The sequence below is a fragment of the Aspergillus japonicus genome (assembly GCF_003184785.1).
Source record: "Aspergillus japonicus CBS 114.51 unplaced genomic scaffold BO86scaffold_15, whole genome shotgun sequence".
NCBI classification, from domain to species: Eukaryota; Fungi; Ascomycota; class Eurotiomycetes; order Eurotiales; family Aspergillaceae; genus Aspergillus; species Aspergillus japonicus.
The window spans coordinates 304906-322951 of NW_020291652.1; the positions used below are offsets into that span (position 1 = coordinate 304906).

The 18046-nt window shown below is 53.4% G+C and overlaps 7 protein-coding genes across 7 annotated transcripts; 2 read left to right on the forward strand and 5 right to left on the reverse strand.

The window, feature by feature from the left end:
- Nucleotides 1-225: 225 nt before the first annotated feature.
- Nucleotides 226-1064, reverse strand: BO86DRAFT_455277 (uncharacterized protein; the record flags this gene model as incomplete). Its single annotated transcript, XM_025677101.1, has 3 exons — nt 226-385; nt 500-610; nt 674-1064. 3 exons carry the CDS (start codon nt 1062-1064, stop codon nt 297-299), a joined length of 591 nt encoding a protein of 196 aa, XP_025529143.1. The 3' UTR covers nt 226-296.
- A 702-nt stretch (nt 1065-1766) lies between these two features.
- BO86DRAFT_398283 (uncharacterized protein) lies at nt 1767-2275 on the reverse strand (the record flags this gene model as incomplete). Its single annotated transcript, XM_025673543.1, has 2 exons — nt 1767-1783; nt 1876-2275. 2 exons carry the CDS (start codon nt 2273-2275, stop codon nt 1767-1769), a joined length of 417 nt encoding a protein of 138 aa, XP_025529144.1.
- Nucleotides 2276-2646: 371 nt separating this feature from the next.
- Nucleotides 2647-3117, forward strand: BO86DRAFT_398284 (uncharacterized protein; the record flags this gene model as incomplete). Its single annotated transcript, XM_025673544.1, has 2 exons — nt 2647-2845; nt 2930-3117. The coding sequence occupies 2 exons, from the start codon at nt 2647-2649 to the stop codon at nt 3115-3117; spliced, it is 387 nt and encodes a 128-aa protein (XP_025529145.1).
- Nucleotides 3118-3696: 579 nt separating this feature from the next.
- On the reverse strand, nt 3697-6577 carry BO86DRAFT_336043 (F-box/WD repeat-containing protein). The gene is made up of 2 exons (XM_025668899.1): nt 5755-6577; nt 3697-5653 (listed from the first exon to the last, which is right to left on the reverse strand). The coding sequence occupies exons 1-2, from the start codon at nt 6106-6108 to the stop codon at nt 3941-3943; spliced, it is 2067 nt and encodes a 688-aa protein (XP_025529146.1). The 5' UTR covers nt 6109-6577; the 3' UTR covers nt 3697-3940.
- Nucleotides 6578-7768: 1191 nt separating this feature from the next.
- On the forward strand, nt 7769-9427 carry BO86DRAFT_378118 (autophagy-related protein 17; the record flags this gene model as incomplete). The annotated part of the gene is made up of 1 exon (XM_025670614.1): nt 7769-9427. One exon carries the CDS (start codon nt 7769-7771, stop codon nt 9425-9427), a length of 1659 nt encoding a protein of 552 aa, XP_025529147.1.
- Nucleotides 9428-9812: 385 nt separating this feature from the next.
- Nucleotides 9813-11852, reverse strand: BO86DRAFT_388121 (serine/threonine-protein kinase RIO1). Its single transcript, XM_025671774.1, has one exon. The coding sequence runs from the start codon at nt 11777-11779 to the stop codon at nt 10061-10063; it is 1719 nt and encodes a 572-aa protein (XP_025529148.1). The 5' UTR covers nt 11780-11852; the 3' UTR covers nt 9813-10060.
- A 4459-nt stretch (nt 11853-16311) lies between these two features.
- BO86DRAFT_408773 (GIG1 family protein) lies at nt 16312-17433 on the reverse strand (the record flags this gene model as incomplete). The annotated part of the gene is made up of 2 exons (XM_025674365.1): nt 16312-17099; nt 17304-17433. The coding sequence occupies 2 exons, from the start codon at nt 17431-17433 to the stop codon at nt 16432-16434; spliced, it is 798 nt and encodes a 265-aa protein (XP_025529149.1). The 3' UTR covers nt 16312-16431.
- Between the last annotated feature and the right edge of the window lie 613 nt (nt 17434-18046).

An 18046-nucleotide genomic window follows, 5' to 3' on the forward strand; every position in this document is an offset into this window, starting at 1 on the left:
ATAATCAAATGCCCCTGTGTGATATAACTTTCATAATAAACTAAGGTGTTCAAATACCTAATAGATAGCATTTTATAAACTTGCGAGCATAAACTTTACCTATCTAATTGTCAACTTTTGTATCATTTACATAGAAAAAAACGGTAGAAAAATGAATTGAAGTAACTAGCATAAACAAAAGCCAAAGCTCCATACCCCAGTACCCACGACCCGGCAAATAACCCTCTTAACTTAACGCCAACCGAGCAAGCCCTCCCTGCCCAACTTAGACTGTCAATCCCATCACGGCCTTATACTCACGAAGACCCAGTCCAGCGGTTGAAAATCGTCACGAGAGAGGACCAGTAATCTGCAAGAACCACCCTAGCTTTGGCCGCTGCCTGTTCTGGATTCGGCGAGAGAAGACTCTGTTAGTTTTCGAAGACAGCATTCTCAATTTCGGCGCTTTTTTGGGGGGTCGTTTTTAGAGTGATGTCTGAGGGAATGAATGTGGTCTTACCTTCCGCGTCATGGGAAGCGATTAGGCCGATGATCATGCCGACGGTCAGGCCGATGGCGGCGAGCACGAGAAACCCTACGACTATGCTGGTTCCGGAGCAGGGGCATATTCCTGGATTCGGGGTTAGATTTGAGAAGTTTTGTGTGTACTATTATAGCAGGGGAAGAAACTCACGTTTTCTTTTGAGGGTTCCTGCAAATGGGCGGTAGGTGGAAGGCTTAGGCTTGCGTATGCGTATACGTTTGAAGGCGGTGGTGGCGATGGGCTTGAAGGAGAGGCTGGGTAGGGCTGCTGTGAGCCGGCGGAGACGACGGGGTTTCTGGATGGGGGCGGTGGACGTGGCTTGGTATGTGAAGGCGGATTGATCCTTATTGGTTTGGTCGTTGTTGTTGTTGCTTTCGACGTCGTCATCTTTGTTGTCGTATGTAGGTGAGAACTCGTCGAGCTCGTAGACTTCGCTGTCGGATACGTCGATGGTGATGTACGCCGGTGGTGGGATGGTTGTTGTTAATGAAGAGTGGTCTTGAGGGGTTTGGTATAGCGGTGGATGCGATGGTTCGGGCATCATGGTTGTAGATGGCATACTACCCTATTTGTCTTCTCTGTGTAGACTTATGTGTGGAGTGTAAGTCAGAAGAACAGGGGAATGCTGAGGCAATATCGGTGTGGAATGACTTGTATGTCTAGATCTGCAGCCGGTGGTTTTTGATCAAGTGACTATGTGACTTCATTATTATCACCGCCGTCGCTTTCTTGTGGTGTAGAGATGATGTAAATTGGTTTTAATCTGTAGAAAGCATACAGTAAAAGTTTCAGCTGCTGGAGCTTAGAGCAGAGTGTAGTACTTCTTGATACTGGCAGAATCTTCATCTTCTGTAGAAATCAATGCTGGTATAGACTTCCTATACAGCTTTATCCAGCAATAGCTACATTTTGAGTACCTCGCTCGTAGAATATGGACTCGACTATAACTAAGAAACCAGGCTTTTCAAAACAGAATATAAACCCATCTGTAAACTCATTCGAGACCCATACCTCATACGCCAAGAGCCATAAACACCCAGCAATAACCCCCTGAAAGTCATGAAGAGCAAAGCAAAGGAAACCCAAGTCCCATTCAACCAACAGAGCAAAGCCCTATCCAGCTCAATCCCCCAATCACATCACCCACATCTATCATCCAGAAGATTAATCTATAGGGTTGAGGGCAGGCATGAGAATGGAACTGCGGCACTTAGGAAGCTCACATCCAGCTTTGGCCGCCGCTCTAGCTGGATTTGGAGACTGTGAGAGAGAGATACCATCAGTGAAATTATGCTTCATCTGGAATGACCTTTCTCAGAGTGATAGAGAGGGTTGGAAGAAATGCAGATTACCGTTCTTCGCTTCCAAAACAATCGCGACGATCACCATGGCAATTAGCCCGCCGACTATGATCATCAGGACGATTCCAAAGATCATGGAGGCGAGGGGGGCATATCGTCCTGTGTCCTCGTGGGCTAGATGGTTGGAGGGGACTGGGCAGGGTGGCTTTGTGGAGATATGTGGCAGCGGAAAAGACTCACGACGTCTTCGTTCTGGTTCTGAGACGGTGACGGTGACGGTAGACTGGGGTGGAATGTAGATGTGCTGAATCCTTTCCTCGTCGTACTGGGATGGGTATGCTTCGAGGTCGTAGGCTTCTTCGCTGCCTGATGAGTCGATGGTGATGTAGGCGGGAGGGGGGATGGTTGTTTTGGGGGTGTGGTCTTGGGATGGTGATGCTTCCGGCTTCATTTTTGGGGATGCTCTCTTAAACTTCTTTATAGGCTTCTCAATGCGGATAAGATAGTGAGAACCGGATGGCACAGGTCAGCGTGGAAATACTTATACTTATATAGGTCTGGGGCTGGTCGAGTGACTAAGTGACTTCATCATTATTACCACCCTCCGTTACTCCTGGTAAGGACGATATGAATCACCTTCAACCGTGGAAAGGATGTCATGTAGACATCAGCCGCTGGATCTTTGAGCAAAGTGCATCTCGTGATCTTCTGCAACAAAGTCCCATCTATCCTCAGTCCTTCTCCCGATTCCATTCCGACCTCCTCTGAAACACTATATCCTCTCCTTCTCGCTATATTTTCACTTACCTGGGCTGAGAAACCATGTCTCCACCAAGCTCAAGCTCAAGCTCCAGCTTCGGCTCCTCGTCCTCATCTCCCTCTTCATCTTCATCTTCATCTTCATCCCCACCCCCAGAAACCCACGAGATGAACTACATCGTCATCCCCATCGCAGGAGGCCAAGACTCCTCCCCCTCAACCACCCCACGAGTCGTCGCAACACAAACGCTCAATCCAGAGGGTACGAGCACCCACAGCACCCATATCAACATCTTAGATATGCCCCGCTCCCAAGCTCGAGCCTCAATAACCCCGTAATCCACAGCCCCAACAGGCCCCAACCCCAGACGCCTCAGGCACATCAATATCGACGAGCACCTGCTCCGAACCAACGAGGCCATCGTCCGCAACCAGCACTGGATCCTGTTCGGTCAGATCGGCCTCATGATTCTGATTATCGTGGCCACGCTGGTCGTTGCGCAGCAGCTGGAGGGGGTGCATTGCACGCCTTGATTTCTGGGTGGGAGGTGTGTAAGGAGGAGGAAGATGGGAGGATCTTTACTTGGGTGTTGGGGGGGTATGGGTTTGTTTGGGTTTGCTGCGGTTTGCTGCGGTTCAGCGATTATCCTATACTATACATCGGGTCTTGGTCATTTTGGTTGCTTGCTGGTTTGATTTGGGGTGGACCGGGTTTGGGGTGGCATATTTGGGGGGTGAGGGTTCTATATAGCTTGTCTTTCTACGGGGATGTACGTTGTCTGAATGAAGTGAAGCTCTATACTGCATTATTGAGGATTCGATTCGATCAATATATGTTGTGTTTTTGTATGTGTGTCTGGGCGTGTGTATGAGTCAATAGTTAGAGCAACTTCCAGGACAGGTAACTCACATTAACAGCAAGCATATTCCAGCGTCGAACACTTAATAATTGGATGTATGCGTTTTACTTCAAGGGGCAAGAGGAGATGTTCGTGTTGTGCTTAAGTCGTTCTAAAGCATCTTATTGATGGCACACTTGACAACCAAGTCTTAACCCCAAGCGAACTCTAGAAGACATCTTCGATCTTTACCAGCTTAGGCAGCACACCATGTAAAGCAGCATTACCAGAATGAATTGAAATAGGTTATAACCTGACAAGACCAGAGTAGAACAACACAACACCAACGCCAGGCTTCCTCCAGCCATCCCAACCGTTTTCAACCCACGCCCGAAAATAAAAACATGATGGGTATTTTCATAAAGTTTAACGACAACAAACATTAAACCAAGCCACTCGTAGCTTTTAGCGGAAGAAGATTTATCGAAAGAAGGGAAAAAAGGGAGGCAGAAGAGGCATCAGCTCTGGAAGCTGTACATTCGGACCTCGCAGTCCTCGCTGCCGGTGGCGAAGCGACTGTCACCGAGTCCCATGCAAGTGACGGGGCCGGAGTGACCAGTGAAAGTACGCTCGCATTTGCCCGTTCTGGGATCCCAGATCTTGACCATGCGATCTTCGGCTCCCGAAACGATGCGAAGAGTGTCGGCGGCAAGAGCCCAGACACCCTCTAGGTGGCCGAAGAACGTGCGCAGGCAGCGACCGGTGCTCGTTTCCCATAGACGGATCGTCGAGTCCAGGGCACTGGTGACGATGTAGCGCGGTGGTGCTGGGCGGCCGTCTGCGAAAGCGGGTCCAAAAGGCGAACTCTGCGACATGACGGAGTTGGACTCTAACCCCAGTGTAGCCTGAAGAGAGGCCGGCTCAATGTCCCCGGAGATGGTGCTGACATTGTCGTTCTCGCACTCCGCATCATGCTCCTCAAACTCAAACTCCCGAGGAAGCGGGATCACCTGCTGGACTTGACCTACATGTCCGTGGAATGTCCTGATGCAGGTCTTGCTATCCAGGTCCCAGAGCCGGACGGTGCAATCGTCTGAGGCGGAGAACACTGTACGAGAAGTCGAATCCACCCGCACTGCGTTGACCCAGTCCGTGTGTCCACGTAGAAGGCAGGTCGACTTATCCTCGAAATTCCAAATCTTGACAGTCTTGTCAACAGAGGCAGAAGCGAGGATAGTGGCATCAAAGTGCAGGCCAATGATACCGCCGCGATGACCTGTGTAGGTGGAAATGCATTCGCCGGTGCGCCAGTTCCACACCTTCACGGTGCGGTCCATGCTACCACTGATCAACTTGGTGTCATCGAACTGCAAACAACGAATGCCAGATTCGTGTCCACGAAGTGTGCGCAGCTCTTGGCCAGTCTCGGTGTCCCAAATCTTGATCGTAGCATCGTAAGACCCCGTGGCAAGAATATTGTCCTCAAATTGGAGACACATCACACCATTTGTATGGCCCTTGAAAACTTTGATGGAGCAACGTCCATATTTCCAGTTCGTTCCCACTTTGAAACGATCCTTGTAGACTTCCTTCCAAGGTCTGTATCGTGTCTTGAAGTAGGCGTCGTCATTCCCGAGGCCCGGCGCCGGAGCAAGCGACGAGCAATGGCGTTTGACGAGAGTAAACTGTTCCTCGCTCGAATCAGGCTTACGCTTCGCTGGATTCGCTGGGTTTGCTGGCACAACCGCTGCCGCATCAGTGTCCGCGTTACAGGTGTCAGGAGTACCCGCTGACGGTCCGCTAATATCCCAGTTTGTGGCGCGCAGTTCGATTTCACGCTTCGATTCCCGCAAACGCTTTCGATCGAGGAGAGGGAGTCCCCAGCCGCACTTCTTGCATTTGCGGTGAATATGCTGCTCGCACATCCGGTGCCAAACCACGTCATCATCAGCAAGTGCTCTCCATCGCCGTGATACTTGCGCAGCCTTGCACAGTGAAGTTGTGTCCAGGTAACACAGAATCTTGAAAGAAATCTCCGGAGGAAGTGCCGCAATGAAATCGATGCGGATGAGATCTCGAACGGTCGCGGAAATGAAGGATAGTTGCGGAAAGCAGCACTGGGCCATGATACCCTGAAGGAGCAGTTTTCGGTGTTTTGCTGGCGCGGCAGAAAAGAGGGACCAAACGTGTGCGATACCCTGCTGGTCGCTCTGCGGAAGTGTTTCCAATTCCTATGACGGAAAACGATTAGCTCTGGGAAAAACTGAGTTTCGCACGCTGCAACATGTCGAAGCAATTGCGCGATAAGATGGCGGGGTACGGCAGTACTCACTCTCTGCAATTTATCCATTGTCGGTTCGTCTGCTTGTCGTCTGCATTTACGGTCAGGCCTATGGCGATAACAATAGCGTGAATCCGCGCCGCTCAGCTCCATCAGGCCCTTGTTCTGAGGTCCAAGAGCGCCGTACTGTTCGGGAACGTGTCGAGCGAGAAAAGGTGCCACGCTTTGATCGCCGAGGGTCGCAGAAGTTGCTTTTAGGTCGGGAGGGCTGTGGGGCTCGTGCTGATAATTGTCGGAATCGGCATCGTTACTGTAGTCGACGACTTCAGCAGGACCACCGAAGATAGACTGCAACGAAGACTGCGAGGGGATGATCATATCATCTTCTCGCCGAGCGTTTTCCATCTCTGTTGTCGAGACGAGAATAGTGGAAAGTGCCCAGCGCCTGAGTCTTCACAGGCTTGCGTGGCCTCGGCTGTCGCAACGAACACTGTTCAAAGGTCGCTGTGAGTTTCAGAGGGTCTGGTCAACCAGTGATAGCTTGAGGAGATTTATTTCTGTAATGAAGGAGGGTGGCGAGGGAAAGACGTGTAATGAGGACCCTGGTAAAGGCTCTTGTTGGATTGAAGGAGTCGTCAAGGTCGTAGTTGCGCAAAGGTAGTGTGACTCGGGGTCGGGGCGGGAGGCGGGAGGCAGATTTAGTGTACGGAGTAGTTAGCACGGGTATATATGGGTGTAGTGTATGGTTGGGTAGTCGTTATGTCGTAGTTATGATAGTTGTTCAACGAAAGATATGGACCAGCCAGACTTCACTTCGAGAAACAGCGCAAGGGCATAGGTAGATAAATAAGAACTGGAGAAAAGAAGGGATGTGTTCTGCAGCGATCGCGACATCGACCAGCGATCACGCAAAGCATACCTCGTCGGCTACTGACTGGGGGGGCCGAAGTCACGTGCGGCGATTGCGCCATCGAGGCAGGAGTTCACAACAGCGGTAAAAGCGCTTTGCCACGGCAGAATGCAGCAGCCTGTCTCCATAATCTCCATAATTCTGCCATCTGTCGCCATCGTCTCCCACTCTTCTTCCAATAATTGCGGATCCTACTCGAATAGTCTCTGACTCGGTTGTGCCACTACTCCAGGCGATTGACGGCTAGCTGGGCTTAGCTGCATACCACGCCGGAGCTCCGGATCTGGGGTCAATCTAGAAAGATAAGCAATCAATTCTGAGTATTCTAGAGCCCGTCTCTCATCTCCGTACAAAGCTCATGCGCTGGGCGGTGACGATGCGGGCAGGCTGACGCCTGACGTCTAAGGCCTCTCCGCCTGCCTATCGTGACATCTTCCTTCCTCCGCCATCTCGACTCCGACTACACACCGTACAACAACTCAGGATGCACCCGGACATCACCTGTCCCTCCCGTTCTACCCCCAATATCGCTGGCGATCCCGATCACTTCCATTTGCGTCGAATCGCGCAATGACTCTATCTTAGTCATCACTACTTGGATTTCACCTTAGTTACTCTTGTTTTGCCCTGACGCGGGACAGTCGGGCAGTAGCTCAACAAGGTCAGTCAGCCCAGTGCCCCAGTCCTCTCACCCCATCCCCCCTGATTCATCCTTCTGCCTTGGTTGGTGACTTTCGATCGACTCCTGAGACAGGGGACTTTTATGACCTATAATCGAGGCTTACACCGCTGTCGCACAGTTAGACTCTTTCTACCAGTCAGCGTCCATTAAACTCACCGCCAGACGCATAGTTAGCATGGGATTGACGCTCAATATTGGACTAAGGCGTCAACAGGCACAAACAAACAGGAGGCGAGACTCATCATATGCTTTATGAGGTGATTGTGTACCAAATTTATCCATTCTCGCGACATATCCTACCTAGGGAACACATCTCATTGGGTCACTAGTCCTCTGTTTCAGAACTCGCATTCAAGGACCTGTCCAAGCACGTGAAGGAATTCATTTAGCCGAGCAGTCGTCGCCGTACGAGCTTCTGCTCATTCTTACTCTCTATTTTGTCTTTAATGTCGTGATTTTGTGCCCGGTCCATGATGTCGTCAGCCATGGAATCCTCGGCCGTATCAAACGATGTGCACCCTACGGGCGAGACCGCGAAAGACCAGGAAAGCTCAATTCCGCAATTGGATACTCTTATCTCGCATCTTGTCGCAGCGAAGCGATCGCTATCTTCTATCAGCCATGTCTGGCGAGCCAATGAGATAGTCACTGCCGCTCGTTCCGCATTGGAGGAAAGTGTCATAGTTTCCGCACGTACAGGCTTTCTCCGACGTGGGCTCAATAACCAGCTCCGCCTTCTCTACAGCGTTCGGTCCGAGGTGGAAGAGATATCTCTCCGAGGTCGATCGGAGTTTGCCAGCGTTTTGAAGGATCTGGACGCAGCTGATGCCCGTCTCAGAAAGACCCTCGGTCTCTTGCGAGAGACAATCGTTCATTCTTCCTTCCGGCCGAATGGAGAAAATCAGAAAAGCTTACATGATTTTGTTGACGAACGTGGTGTTGATGAGCTTCATGCGGCGCTGAAGGCTTCAATCGACCGCACCAACGCTGCTCAAGCGGAGCTGGATGCTTCCAACTATGCTTTTGACGATGAGCTTCAGTCGATCAAGAAAGCCCTGGGCAACTACCGGGAGGCTACGAAATTAGCCTCCTCCCGCTCCTCGTCCTCGTCATCGCCGTCTGCCTCAAGTTCTAGCTTACCCAGCCTGTCATCCATGCCATCCATGCTGCATTCGCTGGAAATGCATGCGCAGGAAATGGCCAATCTGCTAGAGTCGTTGGTGCGGCACTTCGACCTCTGCGTCACTGCCGTCAAGCATACCGAAGGCGGAGGTGCTGCAGCACAAAACATCACTGGTGATATGCCGGCTGGTGTTAATGTCAGCGGCCGTGGTGGCCCTAACATTGAAGAAGAAATTAACGCTCATGTAAATGCCCCTCTAGATCCTCTGAGCGAGTCTGGATATCTGGAGATGGTCAACGTACTCATGAAGGATGCTGCTGAGGCGGAGGATGTTGTGATGGAGATCCAGGATCGCATTGGCGAGATGGAATCTGTTCTGGAAAGTCTGGTCTGTAACCGGGATAGTCTGTTTTCCATCTACAATGCGACGACGGACGTCTTTGGTCACATCTCGTCGCTAGCTACAGCGCGTCTACCCGGTTATATTGCCCAGGCACACAATTTCACGCGTGTATGGAGCGAGGAGCATGAACGGATCGACGGCGGTCTTTCGGACCTCTCTGACCTTAATTCACTATATGATGGCTTCCTGGAAGCCTACGACAGCCTCATCCTGGAAGTGTCGCGGCGAAGACATGTACGGCAACGTGTTGAGAAAGTGCTACGTGATGCGAAGCACAAGCTGGACCAGCTCTATGAGGAGGACGTCAATGCTCGCGAAGCATTCCGAGTGGAGCAAGGTGACTACTTGCCCTCGGATATCTGGCCTGGCATTGGCCGTGAACCCATGCGGATCGAGTTCCGACGCATCCTCGGCGGCCATGTAAAGAATGGAGATGGAGAGCCATCTGAGGCAGCCGATCATGCTGCCGGCCAGTCAAGCGATGAGCAGCGCCCATCAGCAGCTGAAGAGCCTATCGTCGATGATGAAGTGATCCCTGACCTACCAAAGTCAACCGTTGAGCAAGCTCTCGCTCGCTTGCAGGCAAGGAGCAAGCAAGTCGGCTAGTCGTTGACAGCTCGTCGACAAAACTTCAGTATTTCTTGAAACACAAGTTTTGCCTCCCTACATCCCCTCCTCTGTATGATCCGGTCAACCTACATGATGAACTCACCGATAGGCGTTCTCTCGCCCTGACGCACAGAGCCATGTTTTGGCTAGGTGTCCGTTTAACATGGACATGAACTTTCCGTTGGATGCATACTCCTGAGCCATGGTTGTCTCTGCGACGTAAGCACCTGGACGTTGTTCTCTTTGACCTAGTCCAGAATATGGCTTAGTTTGATGATCAAAGAGAGCTCTGATAGGTTGATTGCTACATACTTTGGCGAGGATATTGATGGAGATGAAAGCATAAGATATCTTCAGATTTGTGTTCATGCAGAATCCCAAAGTCCTATTCACATTTCCGAACGCTTTCTACGTATGCGTATCTATTTACTCCCAGGTGATCTATAGATCTAGACAACAACCAACCATTACTACCCAAACAAGACAAGACAAAACCCGGAGTCATAAAGTATATATGTCATGAGATCGTGCGTAAGCAAAATGACTTTTTTTCCGTTTTCCCAGAGCCGATGGTGAGTTGACTTCCCAACCCAGAACGATACGAGGGTGGTTTTAAGAAACGAGAGTGAATCATTTCTTCTTGCGCGAGGAACCCGATACCAAGCGCTTCTTCATGTGCTTGGGCATCTTGTTGGCGCGCTTTTCCCGCTTCTCCTCCTTGACCTTCAGCTTGTGGTCGCGCTTCTCGTCCTTGTCCTCGAAGCGCTTCCCACGGGGCGGCTTGGGCGCGAACGGGTCGACTTCCTCGCCTTCCCCGGACTCGGATCCCTCAACCGAGACGCCACCGCTGGCATCGGAGCCGGCGTCGCTGGCCTCGTCGTCGTCCTCGTTGGCGGCGGACTTCTTCCCGCCTGCGAGAAGGTCCCGGTACACGAGGTCGGCGCCCTTGCCGGCGCGGACCTGCTCGGCGTCGCGCTCGAAGTCGTACACCTGCTCCAGGGTCTGGGGGATGTACTGCTGGCGGAAGACGGCGGTGTCGACCTCATCGCCCTTCTCGCCGCGGGTGGCGTACAGGTGGTCGATGGCGGCGCGCATGGGCTCGACGGGCGTGGGGACGGTGGGGCCGCCGTCCTCGGCAATGACGAACTCGAAGACGGTGCGCTCGGGGAGGACGTCGACGTTCTTGCGGCGGAAGAAGTCGCTGACGTTCTTGATGTCCATGCGCAGGAACTCGAGACTGCGGGGGTGCTCGTGCTCGACGGACTGACTGACGTCGATGATGTGGAGCCGGTTCTTGTGGTAGAGCATGTTGTACTCGCTCAGATCGGCGTGGACCAGGTGGCAGGTCTGGTACATGACGCGCATGTAGCCGAGTAGCTCGTAGTAGATCTCGCGCCACTTGGCGTCCGGGTCGGGGATGTCGAACTCGACGTCCTTGAGGCGCGGGGCAGCGACGCCCTTCGAGTTGCCCAGGAAGCCCATCACCAAAACGTGCAGGCGCAGGTGGATGGGCTCCGGGCAGGGGATGCCCGCGGCGTGGATGCGGCGCAGGTTGCGCATCTCCTTCTCCGCCCACAGCTTCACCATCGCCCGGTTGTTGCTCTTGCTGTAGCCGCCGCGGAAGCGGAACTCGCCCGTCACGTACTTGTCGCGGTCCTTGAACACCAGAATACTCGTCTTGTAGACCTTGATGGCGCGGTGCACGGGGGTGAGGTCGTCGGCGTTCGGGTACGAGATCGAGTAGTAGACGTTGGCCTCTTTACCGGTCGACAGGCACCCGTGGATCTCCGAGACGATCTCGCGGTTGATCATCTGCAGCAGGATCATCCGCGTCCGGGGATCCAGCACCTGTTCGGAGGTCGCGCGGTCGGCGCGGTCGCCACCGCGGTCCCCGCGGGCGGCCACGCCCGACTGCATGGCGTCCAACTTGATCTTGCCGGCGTGTTTCGTCAGGGACTTGATCTGGTCGTCGACCAAGGCGTGTGTGTTAACCGTCGGTTTCTGCGTGTTCGTCTTCGGATAGGTCCACTTGGGGACGTTGGAATCGGCGGCCAGCTCGTTGACCTTGCGTTGCCGGTTGTAGGCTTTTGTGAGATCCGCCGGGTTGGAGGAGTTGAAGTCTTCTTCGTCGAGGCCCTCGTCTTCCTCTTCCTCTTCTCCGAAAATGTCGTCGTAGTACTCGTCCTCCTCATCTCCCTCGCCGCCGTTCTGCGCTTCAGGATCTTGCCCCGCCATCGCGGGGAGACTGCCATCAGCGTTCACATACCCTTGGTTGGGGATGTAAGTGTGAGCGGGGGCCATTCCATCGGCCAGACCGGATGCTTGCGCATCAGTGCTTGAAGTCGCCATGGTCGACAAAATGGAACTCTGCAACAACAACGTGGCAGGAATTCCTCCGGATTGTTGCCTCTCAAAAAAAAAAGGATTGGACAATTGCGGATTGGGAAAAAAAATAGCCGGCGGCCGGGTACCTTGAGTGCGGGCCCCAAAAGTGGACGGTCACCGCCCGGCAGAAACCCCGCGGCTCTCAACGCGCTTTGCGAAGAACACCGACAATATCGGGTCGTTTGTCACGCGTGGTTTCGCTCTCAAAGCTCTCCACCATTTCGTCGCAAGCGTCACCTAACTTCCGGTGGTTGTGATTTGATCCTCTAGCCGCCCCAATTGATCTCCCACTCGGGTGCAGGCTTCTGTGGTCTTTCTTGTCTGTGGTTGACGCGTGATGACTTGGTTGTTGTAATCGACTGCCATTGTTTCTCGTGTCTCATGCGCGCCGCTTCGTCAAGATGTACGTCAAACAGATTATCATCCAGGGCTTTAAGAGGTAAGAGACTGTATGTTTAGTCCTGAGTCCCGGGACGTCTAGCTAAAGACGATTTGTCACTACAGCTACAAGGACCAAACAGTCATTGAACCGTTCTCGCCGAAGCACAATGTGATCGTGGGTCGCAATGGATCCGGCAAGAGTAACTTCTTCGCGGCCATCCGTTTCGTTCTCAGTGATGCCTACACACACCTGGGCAGAGAAGAGCGCCAGGCGCTTCTTCATGTACGTGGCTTCCCGAGGAACTGCACCCCCCACGCCCGCTCACCCACGAGGAAGCTGACAGGACAATAGGAAGGATCAGGCTCCGCGGTGATGTCGGCGTACGTGGAAATCATCTTCGACAACTCGGACGATCGGTTCCCCACCGGCAAACCGGAGGTGGTGCTTCGTCGCACGATCGGCCTCAAGAAAGACGAATACACCCTCGACCGTAAGAACGCCACCAAATCCGACGTGATGAACCTGCTCGAGTCGGCCGGTTTCTCCCGGTCCAATCCGTACTACATTGTGCCCCAGGGTCGCGTGACGGCCCTGACCAACATGAAGGACTCGGAGCGCCTCAATCTCCTCAAGGAAGTCGCCGGAACCCAGGTCTACGAGGCCCGCCGCGCAGAGTCTCTGAAGATCATGCACGAGACGAACAACAAACGAGCCAAGATCGACGAGCTGCTGGATTTCATCAACGAGCGTCTGGCGGAACTCGAGGAGGAGAAGGACGAGCTGCGGAATTATCAGGAGAAGGACAAGGAACGCAGATGCTTGGAATACACCATCTACTCTCGCGAGCAGCAGGAGATTGCCAGTTTCCTCGACAGTCTGGAGGAGCAAAGGCAGACGGGCGTGGAGGACACTGATATGAACCGCGATCGCTTCATCCAGGGAGAGAAGGAGATGGCGCAGATTGACTCGGAAATCGCCGAGTGCAAACAGCAGATCGAATTCCTGAAGGTCGATAAAGCTCAATTGGAAGACGAGCGTCGCGAGGCTTCCAAAGCTCTGGCGCAGGTCGAGTTGCAGGCCAAGTCCCTGTCCGACAACCAGGCTGCCGCTCTGGCGCTCAAGGCACGTCACGATGAAGATCTCAAGACCGTGCAGGAGGCGATCCAGGAGCGTGAGGCGGAATTGCAGGAGCTTCTACCCCAGTTCAACGCTGCCAAGGATCAGGAGGAGGCTGTCAAGGCCAAGCTCACCGAAGCAGAGACGGCACGCCAACGGCTGTACGCTAAGCAAGGTCGCAACTCCCGTTTCCGCAACAAGAGTGAGCGCGACAAGTGGCTTCAGACTGAGATCAAGGAGAATTATGCTTCCATTTCTTCCGTCCAGGACGTCATGGCGCAGACCCAGGAGGATATCAAGGAGCTTGAGAATGAGATTGCGCTTCTCGAGCCGGAGACTGAACGCCTGCGCAAAATGATTGAGGGCAGAGGAGACACTATGCAGTCCGTGGAACAGCTGGTTCAATCCGCCAAGGATGAGAGGGACCGTTTGATGGACCAGCGAAAGGAGCTATGGAGAGAAGAGGCCAAGCTGGACTCAATTCTTTCCAATGCCTCGAACGAAGTGGAGCGCGCGGAACGTAACCTATCTCAGATGATGGATCACAACACAAGCCGCGGCATTGCGGCCGTCAGACGGATCAAGCGCCAGTACAATCTCGAGGGAGTATACGGTACAATGGCGGAACTCTTTGAGGTCAGCGATCGGTATCGCACCTCCGTCGAAGTTACAGCGGGTCAAAGTCTCTTCCACTACGTTGTCGATACCGACGAGACTGCCACGAAAGTCTTGGAGATCCTCCAGCAGGAGAAGGCTGGCCGAGTCACATTCATGCCTTTGAACCGGCTACGCACCAGACCAATCAATATGCCCAGAGCAAGCGACACGATCCCCATGATTGAGAAACTCCAATTTGACGCGAAATACGAGAAAGCTTTCAACCACGTATTCGGCAAGACCATCATTTGCCCGAATCTGCAGGTCGCTTCACAGTATGCCCGCAGCCACGGAGTCAATGCAATCACGCCGGAGGGAGATCGTTCTGACAAGAGAGGCGCCCTCACCGGTGGCTTCCACGATTCGCGACAGTCAAGACTCGATGCCGTCAAGAACTTGACGAAGTGGAGAGACGAGTATGAGAGCAAGAAGAGCCGCGGGACCGAGATCCGAAAGGAACTGGAGCAGCTTGACCAGCTCATCACGAAATCTGTCGGCGAACTGCAGAAATTGGAACAACAGAGACACCAGGTGCAGAACAGCAGCGGGCCGATGCGACAAGAGCTTAAGGCCAAGCGCGATCTTCTCCAGAAGAAGACCGACAACCTGGAAGCCAAACGCCGAGCTATCCGCAACATTGAGAACAACCTGGCTGCTTTGTCTGATCAAGTCAATGCTTTCGAGGCGGAACTGAAATCACCGTTCCAGAAGGCGCTCAGTAACGAGGAAGAAGCGCGCTTGGAGACCCTCAACAACACTGCGCAAGAGCTGCGGCGTCAATACCAAGAGCTGTCCAGTCAGCGTAGCGAGCTTGAAGCTCGCAAGTCGGTTCTCGAGGTGGAACTGCGGGAGAACCTTAACCCTCGGTTGGACCAGCTCATAGGGCAGGATATGGATATGGCCGACGACGATGGCCAAGGCAACCTGAAGGAGACACAGCGGGAGATGAAGCGCCTGCACAAGGCCCTAGAGAAGCTTGCTCAACGACTGCAGCAGGTGGATGACTCGATCGACCAGGCTACTGCTCGAGTTTCCGAGCTCGAGCAGCGGAACGCCGAGACCCGACGTGAGCTCGAAGAACTGGCCAAGTCCATCGAGAAACACCAGCGTCGCATGGAGAAGAGCATGCAGAAGAAGGCCGCTTTGACCAAACAGGCGGCTGAATGTGCCGCCAACATCCGCGACCTGGGTGTGCTACCGGACGAAGCTTTCAGCAAGTACAAGAACACCGACTCGAACACGGTGGTCAAGAAACTGCACAAGACCAACGAAAGCCTCAAGAAGTACTCCCACGTCAACAAGAAGGCCTTTGAGCAGTACAACAGCTTCACCAAGCAGCGTGAAACGCTGACGAGCCGCAGAGAGGAGCTCGAGGCATCCGAAAAGTCGATCGATGATCTGATCACCGTCCTCGACCAGCGCAAGGACGAGGCCATCGAGCGTACCTTCAAGCAGGTTTCCCGCGAGTTTCACAACGTGTTCGAGAAGCTTGTCCCGGCTGGCCGTGGGCGCCTGATCATTCAGCGCAAGACGGACCGCGCTCTCCGCCAGCCCGACGACCTGGAGTCCGAGGACGAGACCCGCGAAAGCGTGGAGAACTACGTTGGCGTTGGCATCAGCGTCAGCTTCAATAGCAAGCACGATGACCAGCAGCGGATCCAGCAGCTCAGCGGTGGACAGAAGAGTAAGACCTCCCTTTCTTTCGTTGTTTTTCTTCTCTCTCTCGTGATCATCTACCTTCTGTTTTCCATTCGACTAACCCGTACATTAACAGGTTTGTGTGCGCTCGCTCTGGTCTTCGCGATCCAGGCCTGCGACCCGGCCCCCTTCTACCTCTTTGACGAGATCGACGCCAACCTCGACGCGCAGTATCGCACCGCCGTCGCGCAGATGCTCAAGTCCATCTCGGACTCCACGAACGGCCAGTTCATCTGCACGACCTTCCGCCCGGAGATGTTGCACGTGGCCGAGAAGTGCTACGGCGTCAGCTTCCGGCAAAAGGCCAGTACGATCGACGTGGTGTCGCGGGAAGAGGCGTTGAAGTTTGTGGAAGAGCAAAAGACATGATCAGTCGGTGGGCTAGGGTATTGTTTCTGGAAATGGGTTTCGGAGCCGGCGCATTTGATGGGTTTTACGTTTTTTTTTTTTTTTTTTTCCCTTGTGGCAGTGGCAAGATTTACATAGTTTGATGTAGAGGGAGCAATGATCATTTCCTCGATGTTGTCCTCATTTTTTTCATGGTCGGTTGTTGTACTCTTAAAGCTGTCGCTGATGCATGCTTTGTCTGAAGATTTACGATTCCCAATGCTACTAAGGTTCAATCGAGGAATTCCATAAATGGCTAGAAGCTGGGGAATGCGCCAAACGCGACAGATCGTTTCGCTTCAAAGACAACCGAGATAAATGGAGGCTATAGGCATGGATATATATCTATATGCATATTCCCTGGAGGGGGCGCATCTCAATGCTGCGGCGGGCCCTCCCCGGTCCACTCCAACAGAATCGTCTCCGGCACGTCCCGCACCAGCACATGGATATGCTCCAAACTGCGGACGCTCTGCAGCGCAGTCCAGTTCTTGAACCAGAGCACATGGTCGCGCGGCGAGTCGGCAAACAACCCTCCACCCCCGTTGCGCTGCTCGGCCGCCAACCGGCCCACGAACGTGCGCAGCACGAATCCCTCGATCAGGGCGCGCGACTCGGGTGTCAGATCCCCGTCGTCCGGGTTCACGGCCACGGGCGTGCGGAGCCAGACGACCAGGTGCGCGATGCCCGGGCTGAGGCCGTAGGGCCAGTCATTCCGCAGGATCTTGTAGTCGGCCGGGTCGGCGAAGGGGGTGGGGTTGTTGTAGGGGAAGACGGGCCCGCTATCTGCGGGGACTCCCGCTGCAGTGGTAATAGTAGGGGAAGTTACTCCGGGCTTGTTGGTGTGAGTGGCGGCGGCGGTGATGGTGGTGGTGGTCGTGGTGGTCGTCGTCGCCGTCGTCGTGTCCGGCAGCGCCCAGTGCAGTCGCTCCTGGCAGATGTAGTTGGTGATGGAGCCGTATTTCTGTTTTGTGGACGCCGACCACGCCAGGTAGCGGTGCAGGTCGGAGGGTTTCCGCTTCAGGATGCCGAGATCGTTGCGCGCTTTTGGGTGGTTGCCGAGGGGCGTTGGGTTAGTGGTTGTTTCCGTGGGTGGGAAATGCGGAATTCCAGGCGGGATTGTTTTTGGGGGGGAGGGGAAAGGAGTGAGGGGTAGGTAGAGGTAATAGTAGGATCAGATAGCGTATGGTGGTGATGGAACCTTCAAGAAAGTGAAGATAATCTAGATTCAACAACAGGCACACACACCTATGATGGATTTGAGATCCTCCCAGTCGTGCAGTATAAATTCTTCGTCGGTCTGCGCGAGGACCTGACGATCGACCTCGGTTAGGTTAAATGCTGGGGGCTCTTCGGCCGGGTTGGTGTCGATCGTCATGGCTGGAAGAGGATGTCTGATTAGGAATGGAATGGAGGGGCGATGAGGGGAGGGGAGGGGAGGAGATCTATGATCATGGAGTATGCAATATGGGACTAAAGGAGAAGGGCGAAAAGAAAGAATGGAGATCGGAATTGTTGAACAAGATAGGGAAAATCAGGGTCGGAGCCTTAAAGTGGCGTGAGGGGGAGAACCTTGAATTGACGGGTTTCTTTACCCCAAGTGAAGAACAGGGAAAGGGAAAGGAAATCCCCAACGGGGCTGGATTCCGCGCGGGTCTGGTTGTGTATTGGTCATTCACAACAGGTCAATAGACGTATTGTTAGAATCCTGGAGACATTGAATGCTTGGACAGACTGAGAGCATCATGACTTCCAGACTTAGTGTACTATATTGTATAGTCCAAGTCAATACCTAGTAGAAATGTATAACTGCTCCATCTATTGTTCTGAGTCCTAACAGTAAACAAATTCAACTTCAAGGTTATCGACTTATCGAGTTATCGATAAGCAGCCGATCCAGACCCATTGAATTTACCAAATTACCCAATCGGGAATTCCCCCTCCCGTGACTTGGGATTGCCGCTGTTTTTACCGTCACAAAACATTTGAGT

Bases quoted from the DNA above. Each gene is read 5' to 3' on its own strand.
- BO86DRAFT_336043 (XM_025668899.1), bottom strand. From the start codon at position 6,108: ATGGAAAACGCTCGGCGAGAAGATGATATGATCATCCCCTCGCAGTCT. The intron at 5,654-5,754 runs GTGAGTACTGCC...TTTCCGTCATAG, and splicing joins CAATGGATAAATTGCAGAGA to GAATTGGAAACACTTCCGCA.
- BO86DRAFT_388121 (XM_025671774.1), bottom strand. From the start codon at position 11,779: ATGGCGACTTCAAGCACTGATGCGCAAGCATCCGGTCTGGCCGATGGA.